Genomic DNA, 12,688 nt, shown 5'->3' on the forward strand with positions numbered 1-12,688 from the left:
GTGAGGGACAAAGAAGAGGGACTAAGGCCTGTGTGGGGCATTTCCTTGTTTTACTGAACCTGCAGACCCCAGGGTCACCCCCACACCACAAATGCCCAAGACTTTTTTGGGGCTGGCGCATGGGCCACAGCACAGCCATGCAGCTTGGGAAGATGACAGCAATCAGAGCTCCTAAGATCTGGACTGGGTTCCAGGATGCTGACAACCTCGTCTGTGATTGCAAGGAATTTGGCTCCAGTCAGCCCTACCCCTGGCTGAGTAGGAATCGAATTGAGGGAGGATAATGAGACACAAATTCAGCTCTTGGGAATGTGTGTGTAAGCGAGCAGGAAAAACTCTGAGCAGAGCTAGAAGTCTCCAGCACCACACTTGCTTGCAAAACCTGCTACCTTGGATACCTAGAGTGTACTTCAGGAGTCCAAAGTCTCCTGAACCATGGGGTCTGTTTTCTTTAGTTCTTTGATCCAGTGAAGGGATGTGATTGAGCAGGCAGGCAGCAATGAAAGGGGGCAGGCAGGCAGACAGGCAGGGAAGAGGTGAGCAGCTCCCTGCCCGCATTGCACCAGGTGAGTGCACCTTGCCCTGCACCACAGCCAGTCAGCACTGGATGCTGGAGCCATTGTGCCCAGGGGACTGCCTCCTCTCCAGCCAGGAGCCCTCCTGTATGGCTTCTCCACCACAACACAGGATGTGACCAAGGTCAAGGGGCCATGCTCATCATGAAGCTCCCCGAGCAGAGCAGATGAGGAATCCCCATCTCCTGCTAGATCAGTCTGTCCAGCTCCCAAGTGCAGCAGAAACAGAGCTGGACGCCCATGCCCCTGGAACGGACCCCGGGTGTGCTCCTGCCAATTGTTTGATGTAGTGTTATTTCCAGAGCCCCTGCCAAACCCGTGTTGGGCCCAGAGCAAGCCCGTAACTCTATAGGGCCAAGTCTGCAGCCTCCTTCTCCAACCTAGAACTGCACCTCCTAAAACCACGGCTGCTTTTTCCCTGTTTCTCCCTCTGAATGGGGCTAGCATGGTGGGAACCATTGGCCACACGAGCCTGGCCCAGCACCCAACCCAGAGCACTGTTCCTGGTGGGCTGGGGCAGCAGCTGGCATGGCCCTGCACTCACCTGGGACATGCTGCCCATCCCCAAGGGCCAAGGAGAGCCATGTATCAAGACCCACAGCTCTGCTCCTTGCCTCAGCTACATGCGGCAGCCCTTTTTCTCAGCTCAGCGAGGGTGCAGGCTGTCCCTCACACTGTCCCAGCTCCTGGCCAGTAGCAGTACTCACCTGGCCGGGGGGGACAGGCCAGGCACTGGTCCATGCCCCAGAAGAGGCCCACACTGCCACAGCAATCCTCCAGCTTGGTAAGCCCTGGCAGGGGGTTGGTGCACTGTGGAGAGAAGAGCAGATCAGGCTTCTGTGGGATGCAGAGGAAACATGTGCCCAGCTGGTAGGACAGCAGCAGAGCCAGCAGAGGGAACAGCTGTCTGGGGTGAGAGGCTGGCACGGCCCTCTTGGCACAGCTCCCCCTGGGACACAGCGCGACCAGGGATATGGATTAAGATAGTAAAAAGTTGTGCAGACAGAACCTCCCTTGACTGCACCCTTCAGAGGGGAAGGGGCCATCAAACAGAGCAGAGATGAACCAGAGATGATATCACCTGGCAAAGCCCCAGAATCAGCCCCTTGCCTGGCTGATTAGCCTGTGAAATGGGCGCACCACTCCAGCCCGGCAGGGAGCTTGTTGTCAGGCACTTTCCTCCGCTGAATGAGTCTCTCTTTCCCCCCGGTGTCGGCAAGGCCCTCTGGATTACAGGCTCCCCCATCGGAGCGGAGCCGCCGGGCCGCGGGCTGGGGCTGGCGCCCGTCCAGGCACGCGTGGCCGCCTGCCCAGCGCTGCATACCGAGCGCGGGGCTGCGGCCGGCGGGCGGGAGAGGCAGGCCCTCCCCGCCCCGCTCCTCACCCCTTCCCGGGCACGGCATCACCCAGCTGGGTGAGCTGTGAGCACAGCAAGGGTACCCCCTGCCGCCCCTAGAGCATCTCCTACAGCCTCTCCAGGCGTCCGTAAGCATCTCTGTGCGTCATCATCCTCTGCTCCTAAGGCCGCAGCACTGCCATTCCCCCACAGAGAAGCAGGGCTTTTCCAGCCCCAGGTTCTGATCTCCTCTCTTCTTGCACCAGAGAATGGCTAAGAATATTTCCTGCTAGAAACGACTTGGATGGGAGTGACTGAAGGGTGGGATGGGAACTGGGAGCAGCCCCCCCAAAAAGGCTGGGGAGCAGTGGGCAGGGGGCTGAGTCCCAGACTGGCAGGCTGGGGGTCTCTCTGAGCACGAACTGCACTGGGGGAGCTCACAGGTGTTCCTGTGGGTGCCAAAAACCTCCAATGCTTTTCCAGTGACGCAAGAGAAACATATGGGGAAAGACAAAATAAGAAATTATGATGACTGTGGGACAGGGGTGAGAAAGTCCCTCACGTGCATTTGCTTCCCAAGCCCCAGTTGAGCTCTCCAGGAAGGCATGGTTCCATGGAAATCAGACTTCCATTTATCGTCTGAGAGGGAAAGGAATTTTCCTATGTTTTATACGTTTCCTATAATAATCGCAGAGCGTGGCTGTAAATGTTGCTATAAATAGGGCACCCTTTTAAAACCAGACTGTGTGTGAAAGCCATCAAGTCTGGGCTGTGCTGCCCCAGGGCACAGCCTGGTCAGGGCAAGGCAGTGAAGTCTCTCTGTTGGATCAAAGCAAGGAAATTTTTTCTTCCCAAGTAGTAACACATTGCTGCCTGTGCCCATGGCACCTGCATGATGCCCATGCTGATGCTGAACAGCTTCACAGAATAAAGCTACCCCCTATGCCCCAAAAGCCAACGCTCCCCTACCCCAGAACAAGAAATACACCAACACTTGAAGATGTCCTCTTACCTGCCCATGGAGAGCCTCCTGAAAGCACCTCCCCAGCAGCCCTGGGGCTCTCTGCTGTTGCTGTCTGCTCTCAGTGGCAATGCTGTTCCCATTCCCATGCGAATAGGTGTACCAGGGCACAGCAGCCAGCTGAGGCACCAGCACTGCCTCCACACTGTTCTCCTCCGACGCCTCTGCATCCCCCCGCACCCTGGCCACCTGGTGAATTTGCACAATGGCTTCTGGAGGGTGGTTGATGTGGACGTTCACCAGAGAAGGGTTTAGGGAAGCTGGAAGATGAGTTTACACCACATTTGTGACAATATGGCAACAATTTGGCACCCAAAGGGTATCATCATGAACAAAGTCAAATGGGAGGAGAGGTAGACTGAGCCCGCCAGGAAATCTAGAGGAAGACTGCATCTAAGAGAAAATATTTCTCTGGTCTAAAAAGAGGACAAACCTACCAAAAACTCCACAAGAAACTAGGGAAACCTCCTGTCTAACAACCTGGCCTGAAACCACAGGCATAAGGAGGTAGTGGCTTCCTCAGGCCTGTTAGAAAAGCTCTGAGGAGCACACAAGTAGGAGAAAAATGGAGCCATTGGCCATGCTCACCAAGCTGGTTGGACAAGGGCAGGGTGTATGTGGAGTGCCTCATGGAGCTGTCAGCTGGGGTCTTTGGGCCTCTTCCTCCTTGCTTCTTTTCCAAAGAGGGAGCTGGCAGGTGGCAAAACTTCCCCGTGGAGTTGGAGGGGCACCAGCATTCATCGCGGCCCACACAGCGCCCTCCATTCAGGCAGGGGATCTGACAGAAGTCTGCAAGGCAAAGAGAGGTCTGCTTAGAGGAGAAACTGAGACACTGGCTCTAGCCAAGGGCAGCTGGGGGACACCAGGCAGCTGCACCTGGACAGCACTAACCCCATGATGTCCCAAGGACCAGGCCCAGCACTGGGCTGGGGTCAGCACTTGCAGCCTGGAGGAAGGCTCAGGTCCCTGCTGGGCAACACCATCTTCCCCAAGCTCTGCTCACAACTGGAGGCATGGCTTGAAGAAGATGAACCCTCCCTTGGGCTCTGAGGCCACAGCCAGGCTGGGGCACCCATGTCCTGGGGAGCTGCCAAGGTGGTGTTGCTGACACAGCAGGATCTCTTGGAGTGGGTCAGGGGCCATGGCAGCCATATGTAGCCAAGTCTGCCCAATTTCTTCCCTTCTGCATCGCCCCCTCCCCACTTGGCAGGGTTTTTACTCCTAGCCCAGAAGGGAACTCAGCAGGATGGGAGAGGCAGACAGAACAGGCAGAGAGCCACATCCTCAGAGCCTGTCTCACATCCAGCCCTGGCCCTGCCAGCAGTTCATGTGGGAGAAGTGTGGAGTGGGACAAAATAATCAGGAGCAATTCATCTGCACAGGCTCAGAAAAAGCATTCACAGATGAAACCAAAGTCATGTCCTTTCTGACCTCATCATGCTTGGAGCAACCCAGAGCAGTTCTCAATGTGAACTAAACTCAAGCAACACATGGGATGCCTTGACAGATTATTCTGACTCATTTCAGTATGAGTCGAGACACTGCTGCTCCACATTCCTGGATGGCTTGTCAGGTTCATCCCAGGGGATGAACACCCATCCTGTTTCAAGCTCATATGCTCAAGCCCAGCACCCAGTTTAAGGGGAGGAGACACATGTTTGAACTGGGACCTGGGTAGAAATTTCTGTGAACACAATCTTCCATCAGTGTCCACAACAGCAAGACTTTTCATTCTCTGAGTAGAAGAATTTGAGTGATACAGAGGCACTCAAAGGACAAGTCCCAACAAGTCCAGCACGTTTCTCCCACCAGCTTGCTCCAAGACAATGTGACCAACCCACAGCTGGATATCCCAGTGACTTGATGAGCAATCCCAGTGGCTCTGAAGGGTGAGCAGTGGTTTCAGCAAGCCCTGTTTATAAGAACAGTTTGCAACCTGCAGCCAGCTCTCCTGGCTGCCATGTGAGTGAAAGGAGAGAACAGGAGGAAATTAGGTGATGAAAGTCAGCCCCAAGACTGGATGCCAACTAAAGCAGTGAGCTGGCTCTGAGAAGAAGGAGGTGGTGAGGCTTGGCTGCAGGCCTGACTCAAACACATACATCCCCTCTACCCAGGGTGAGATGGAAACAGGATCTGCTTGCCCAGGAAAGAGAGCAATGAGGCAAAGTCTCTCTTCCTCCCCCAGAGAGAGAGTAAGCTCCAAACACCCCAGAAAAGACCTTCGAAGGCACTGAGAGTAGCCATTGCTTCCTCTCCCTACAGCAGCCCAAGCCCTTAGTCTGCAGAGTCAGCAAAAGCAGGAAGATAGAGTGGGGAGACAGGCAAGAAAATAGGTGGAGGACATGGGGGTGCTCACAGATGCGGAAGCCAGATTTGGGGTCGTGGTCCTGCCCCCCTTGGCTGTAGAGAGTGGTGGTGTCTCCTTTCTCGCAGCTGTTGTAGCAGCGCCCACTCTGGCACGTCTGTTTGCAGATGGTGGGTGTGAAGACAATTTTTATCTTCCTAATCTTCTCTGTCAGGTTGGCCCCTATGAAAGAAAAAGAGTGCTAAGTGGAAACAGCATCTCTAGGCCAAGGGAGCTGTTATTTGCAGCTCAAGTTGTCATTCGCAGCTCAAGCTCCAAAGCATTCCCAATGCAAAGAGGGATTTATGTCCCTCCCCAAGGTGGTGGAGTCACCATCCCTGGAGGTGTTTAAGAAAAGACTGGATGTGGCACTAGTGCCATGGCCTAGCTGACAGGGTAGTGTTACATCATTGATTTGACTTGATGATCTTAAAGATCTTTTCCAACCTAGCTGACTCTGCAATTCTGTGATTCTGCCTCTCCTTGCCCCTGCTCACGCCACCCTGTTTTCTGCTCCAGCAGCTGTAAGAGTTGGTCAACACATGAACAATGGCACTTTAAGCAATATTCTTTCTCCAGCCACATCAGTAGTCAGAAGACTGGCTGCTCTTAAACCACTGGAAGTCTTCCCACATAAACACGCTGTCATTTAGAAGAGAGAGCATCAGGTCTTAAGAAAACCATTGTCACCCAACAAGTGTCCCCTGAACTCTTGCAGCTATCTATGGTCCTCTTCTGGTCACTCACCATCCTCCCAATTGATGGGAAATCACACTCAGAGCTCTTTGGGACTTGTGGAAAATGGTCAACAGACAGAACTGTTGTTTAACCAGCTGGCTTGACACCAGAGCCTTCCATCCCACCCCAATGGGACAGTCATGTGCGGTGTTTGCTGTGCTCACCTCACTCCCTGTTTCAATCCCCACTTTCAGATTACAGCTTCAGCTGGGTTCATGGCCCTACTCATAGAGGCTGAGGTGCCTCCTTGGGGAACCATGGCTTCAGGAGGGAACCAAGCTGCAGAAGACAACTGGCATCTGTCCTAGCTGGGAAAGCATTGGGCTCAGCATCTGCATGTCCCAGCAGCCTGGCCTAATCCCTGCTCATGTCAGAAGGCATCAAGGCAGCAGCCAAAGGGAAGAAATAGATGGTGGTTGCACAATCTGACCTTGAGAGCTGCTCAGACTGAGGAGTAAGCTGGGAGACACCATTCCTACACACAGAGGCAATTCCCCTTCGGGGCTGGGGTGATGTTCAACATCTCTGAGATGCAATTGGCAAAAGCCCTGGCTCCTGTTTCAAGCCATCAGCATTTTGCTACCCTGATGTGTCCTCCTTCAGTAGAGCCCCTTTCTTTGCCAAGCCCATCAATGCCCATGCTGACCTTCCCTTTTCATTCCACTGAGCAGCACAGTCCTGGCAATCCATGGTTTCTTGGGAATCCCCAGTTAAACTGTTGCCCTTTCCCATGACCCCAACAAGAAGACCCAAAAGAGTGACAGCCCTACAGACCTTACCTTTGGCAGACAAGGTGTGCTCCTGGGAAACAGCGTGTGGGCCAGGTCTGCTCTGCTCATGTCCATTCCCGTTGGGGAGTGCATTAGAGGTGAGCTGGCCATTGCTGGCTGGGTAACGCCGCACAGTCCTTGAGGACCCCGTGTGCTGAGGGGAGACAGGAGAGCCAATTCTGCTCTGAATCCTGTGGAAGAGAAAGAACGGACCAATATGCCTCACAGGTGACTGCACTAACCCACAGTGCCTGTCCACCAATGTAACAGCAACCTCCACTGCCAAGCTGCCTGAGCTGCCACCTGGACACAGAGATTCATCCACCTGTGCAGGATCCCACTCCTCCCCTACTTTCAGTCATCACCACGGCACACTGTTCCCCTCTAGGAGCCATGCCCCATGGCCTGAGCCTGACGGGACATGGCATTCACCAAGACACCCCCTCTGTACCATCACATCAGGCTGTCCCTCCACAGGGATGCTTTGGCTGCCTTGAAGAACCTCTACCTGCCTGTCACACTCAAGGTTTGTTCCTTGACCATAGCAAATGTAAGCAGCTCCAAATACACATGTTCTTATGGTGGAAGTTTTCTCAGGACCTGCCTTCCCAGCCCCAAACAAGCACTAAAAACAGTAAGACAGTCAGAGAAGAAGCCAGACCAAGCAAATACACAAAACTTGGCCCCTGAGAGTCACAAACAAGAGAGAATGACCAAGAAGTCTGTAAGAGCAGTTACAACTTTCTGCACTAACTGCATTGTCAGCTTTTGGTACTCTCGGGGGACTAAGCACAGAGAAGCCATCCAGCTCTCAAGGTCAATCTCATACACACTCATTTATAAAGCCATGTAGGCCACAAGGCAGAGCTCTTTGGTTAAAGATCTTGATTTACTGCATTTGCTCCCATTTCCTTTTACTGACTGCAGCACTAAGCCTCCAAGAGGGTACTCTGCTTTCCAACAAAAGCATCTCACTCTCACCTGCACTACCTGCAAGGAAAAAGGCTTGGTACAGCCAATGGCCAAAACAAGTTGGCTGCCCACATGCTCCTTGGGGTTCTTTTAAAGTTCCAGCCTTGGATGCCTCTCTAACTGAACTTCAGTACTGACAACTCTTCTGCGTACCCTGTCCAACACCTCCATCTCTGACAAAGTGGCTGAGGCAAAGAGTGGCACTTCCCACTGAAGTGCCCAGAGAGGCCTTTCCCATTCTGTGGTTTTTACCATCTTCCCTGTCACAGTCAGCACAGGAGATGTGTTACAGTGTCTACAGGAAAGGCAAATTTCTAAACCAAACAGGTCTGGGTGATTCAATGAGAATTGGCTGACAGCAGCTCTGCCTTGCAGACATTCCTTGGATGGCTTGGAATAACAATAAGATCTGGGGAGATGGAAAGGGAGCTCATGCTGTGCTGGTATTCAAGCAGGTCAAGAACAACACACAAGGTAACTGTCAGCCAGCAAGCCCAAAATCAGCCCTGAACAATGGAAAAGATGACACACAGGTCAATTATCTGGGAACTAAACAAAAGGAATACAAACTGACGTGGAGTCAAGGAGGTCTGTGAAGAACCACTCTTGTCAAAGGAGTCCATTTTCATAATTTGATAGAATTAGACACATGCACACCAACCATCTGAGAGCCTATGCTATTTCCATAAAAAAATAAACAGGCAGTATGATGTCAATCAGGCACATGCAAAATTAATAACAAACTGGCTGTGAAACAGAACACAAGAAGTAGTTGTCACTAGGGAGGGAATTAGATGGGTTCCAGGGTGATCAGTATGAGGCCTGGCATGATTCAAGAATTTCATCTGGAAATAAATATTTTTATTTCTAAATAAACATACAATCCACATTGATAATGTGTGCTGCTGACACAGAAATTTGCAATGTGGTGTATTGTGATGAGAACAGAGCAATCACACAGAGCAGTTTGGATCTCTGTGGAGGGTAAATACATCCAAGCAACATGGGATTTTAATAGAGCCAAATGCAGGATTACACTTCTAGGAAGAAGGAATGCAGGCAGCAGCTGCAGATAGTTGGAGATGATCCTGGAAAACAGCAATTCAGAGAAGATTTCAGGGCTAATGACAAGCAATTAAATATGAACTGTCAGTTCAATGCTCTGACATTAGGACATTGAAACACTGCAGGAACAGGGAGGTATTTTTGCCTCCCTACACGTCCTCATCACAGGAGGGTGTATACATGCTATAATATCACCCTAGCTGTGATGTAAAATATGTCACATCTTCTAAGGGATGTGAAAAATATGGAGAGAATACAGGAAAAAACATGATGGAAATAATTGGGGGACTAGTGAAAATGCCTTTCTGTAAGAAACATAAAGTATTCAATCTCTTCAATTTAGAATAAAGAAAAGGTGCTCTGATTAGAGGGCACAGGTTTATCCACAGGAACAAAATACCAAGTGTAAAGAGCTGACAACATCTGCAAACTGAAGCCAAATGATTCCTTACTAGAAAGCAGGCCTATATACAGCAGTATAGATCTCTTCCTTTTGCAAAAACCTCAGTGGTGGATTCCCAAACTCCCAATACATCCCTTCAGCAGAGGAGAGTGTGCTGACAAAAATATTTCTTGTCTTGCTAAAATCAAGATTTAAACTGAGATGAGGACAGTAAATAGCGCTTGTTTTTCAATAATCAGCAAGGCTAGCCAGAATAATTAAAGAGAAGTGAACCTTATTTCAGTTCTGCCTCAGTCCCTTTCAGAAGCTGCCCTGAGATTCTGCAGAGTACCACCTACCCCAGATGGCCAGGGCAGCCAGGCATGGCCTGCCTACACATTTCTGAGCTACTAATTCAGCCCTACAGCCAGAAAAGGAATTTCTGATGTACTGCTTTGTCACCTGGTGTGCTACTGCTAGTTTTGTTAGTGACAAAGGAAAAGCCGTATGGAACCAGACCTTGGAAGTTCAAGTACATTTGTTCTCTGATTTCCAATAAGAGATCACAAGCACAGTCATATGGGTGAACATGTCTGGGATTCCAAGGTCTTTTCCTGCAGAGATGGAAGCACCCTGAGGAAAAGAAGTGCATTCTCCCAAACACAGTGACTGTCCTAGTGCCGGCCCTGGCATCTGAAGAGTCACTGGGTGAAGGTGACAGGTAGCATAACAGAGGAAAATATCAGCTCTTCTGCCTGAAAACCCTCACATCACGTCTACCCTTGAGAAAAGGGAGCATGCTGTGTGCAAGTAGCAGAGCTTGGCTGGGCTCTACGCACTGCCTGCCTGAGGGAACTTCACCCTTTGTCTTTAGGAACATCTCTTGTCATTCCCAGGATTACCAAATTTTGTAACAAAACCCACAAAACCCCATAACAACAACATGAGAAGGGTTTTAAATAAAATAATCATTACCATTTCAGTTCCAAAGAAAGAGGGATTACATGACCTTACTACAAGGGGCAGTGCCAACTTCACAAAGGAAAAACAGAGTAGGCACATTATGGTTTGCAACACTTGAGGAAAAGTCATCCTACTGAGATCTCATTGGCAAAGCATTCCAGTGTGAGTTGAAGCAGGGAGGAGGTGTGGGGGGGTCAGATTTGCTTTGAATTAATTTGTTTATTTGGTTCTATTCTAGGCGGATGAGCTCTGGGATTTGTGGACTGAGTTGAGTAATACCATTCAAGCCTGGGCTACAGAAGTCAATGGCAAAAGGCATCCTTCCATCTCAATTTGTCATGCTGAGCAGCTGGCTCATGGTCAGGGAAAACAAAACGGTGTTTTTTTCCGTCCAAACCTTCAGAATCAGTCCATGCTGGGCAGACAGGGACTGGCTTGCTTGAAGTGTCTCAGGAAATACACCTGAGCTCACCACAGCAGTACAGATCTGATCAGAAGCCATTAGCAATCCCTTTCCACTTCATGGATCCTAATAAACATGGGGCCAGAGCTTGGCCAGTTCCCAGGGATCTGCACTGCCACAGGTTCTCTCAGTGGTGTGGCTGTCCTAGGGGGAAGGGTGAGGATGGGAAACAGATGGGGTAGCTCCAAATCAGCAGTGTGGAGCTTGTGTTGCCACGCTCCATGCCTTCACCTGCTTGAGAAGAGGCAATGAACAGGCAGAGGAGTTAGACACTTCAAGCACTATGTTCCAGTCACTAAAAGTCCCAGCGCCTCATATTCATTCAGTCTTACAGCCTCCCCCAACATGGTATCACTCACTTCCACTCCTTCAGCCAGGCACGTGGCCAGCACACATCTCTGCAAAGAGGTAGTGGTCTCTCCTTTTACAGACGACTGCCTGCTCTTCTTCCATCAGAGCTGCTGACAACTTTCTCTGTGTCAGGGACAGCCTGTAGGGCAAAATCAGCATGCAGACTCCGAGGACCCCTCTCCTTCCGGGCTGTCCTGTAGCACCCACCTCTGGAGCTCACGGTGGCAGTGATCCAGGACAGAACATGGGGCAAGGAGGGAAGGCAGAGGGAGCAGAGCTCTCCTTCCAGGAGCATGGGTGTGAGCACTCCTGCTGATTTCTACCAGCTGAAAGGTCCAGCTGAGAGACCTCAGTCACCTTCCCATGGAAACACCTATAGGTATGGGGTGCTTATCAAAATTAAGAGATTTGGGATGTGGAGCAATCTGTGCAGACAGATTGACCCACATCTGCAACAGGTCAAAACTATCCAACAAGCACTTTTAGCTGCCCTATTCTGAGATGCAGGTCAATGGCCTGGATCCTCTGTAAGCCTGAGGACACATGGTAGAAGTCAAGAGAACTAAGGGAGGTCTGGTCCCCTACATTCTTGCGCTACATATCCCTGCAGGACCCAAATAACACTTGTATTTCATTCAGCAAGCGATCCCACACATCACCACGGCATTTTTGTGTGTAAACACTTTATTTTCAATGAATTTTGGTACCACTTGAACCCTGCTCTATATTTACTTCAGTCTCAGCAGGATAGAGAAGGTATAAAAATATTGTATGCTCTGGATATCATGGCTCTGCTGCCAGTCCCAGATGAACCTACAAGGTGCCCTTTCTCTGAACAGAGCAGGTGAGTGATTTCCTGTCACTCCACTGAGGGCTGAGCTGGCAGACTCCCAGAAACTGCACAGATGGATAGGAGGACTTCTGTTTTCTGAATCAACAACAGGGTTTTTTTAAAGCCTGCAATTTCAAGATTAGATACGCAGAGTCACAATAACCAAGTCTAAATCACTGAGACTGAGGTATCTGGAAAACAATATTATTTTCCTAACCCACTGTATATAGAAACTATTTGCAAATCTCTGATCACTCCTGGTGATCACGAATCTCTGGGTAAGCAAAAGCCAGAGGGAGTACAGGTGGGCAAACTGTTCTCTTAGTGACTTAACACCAGGCATCCTCCTTGGAGCTGGAGGCAAAGGTGGCAAACTCTTCAAAGCACTTCCCTCTCCCCAGCAGCAACACCTCAGTCTTTCCTGGATTTAGGTTCTATCGGCTGCTCTTCATCCAGCTGTTGACTTTGGCCAGAGTGCTAGTGAGCTGGGAAACGGTGGGGCTTTTTTCTATTTGTGTAAAAGAAATGCCGAGCCAAGTACCACAAGAGTATTACTGGTTTTTCATCCAGCCTGCCTCACCCTCTCCCCAGCCAAAGCCTGACAGACCACAGCAGGGTGGATGGCTTGAGGCACTGTGGAGAGAGTGAGTCCTGGGCAGTGTGGTCAGCAGGGAGGGGCACTAACCCCAGACAAGGAAAGGACAGAGGAGATGAGGATTGGAAATTTACTCTTCCAGCTGGAAACAAATCTTCTGATGTTCATGCTGAAGATCAGGGAAAGATGACAGAGACTATTGAGACGTAAGGAGCAATTCTCAGAAGGGCAACAATAGCACTGGCCAAAACAAATCTGAAGGAAGATAAGCAGCTCTCAGA

The 12,688-nt window shown here is 50.6% G+C and overlaps 1 protein-coding gene across 1 annotated transcript in view; it reads right to left on the reverse strand.

The window, feature by feature from the left end:
* Positions 1-12,688, reverse strand: part of LTBP2 (latent transforming growth factor beta binding protein 2) — a 71,508-nt gene that overhangs the window by 31,206 nt on the left and 27,614 nt on the right. The window contains exons 4-8 of the mRNA XM_058025943.1: positions 6,794-6,975; positions 5,289-5,459; positions 3,521-3,721; positions 2,924-3,192; positions 1,283-1,385 (exon numbers count right to left, since the gene is read on the reverse strand). Of these exons, the coding sequence (XP_057881926.1) occupies positions 1,283-1,385; positions 2,924-3,192; positions 3,521-3,721; positions 5,289-5,459; positions 6,794-6,975 (926 nt within the window). The remainder of the gene's footprint in view (positions 1-1,282; positions 1,386-2,923; positions 3,193-3,520; positions 3,722-5,288; positions 5,460-6,793; positions 6,976-12,688) is intronic.

The sequence above is a fragment of the Melospiza georgiana genome, chromosome 6, assembly GCF_028018845.1.
Source record: "Melospiza georgiana isolate bMelGeo1 chromosome 6, bMelGeo1.pri, whole genome shotgun sequence".
In the NCBI taxonomy this organism is placed as follows: Eukaryota; Metazoa; Chordata; class Aves; order Passeriformes; family Passerellidae; genus Melospiza; species Melospiza georgiana.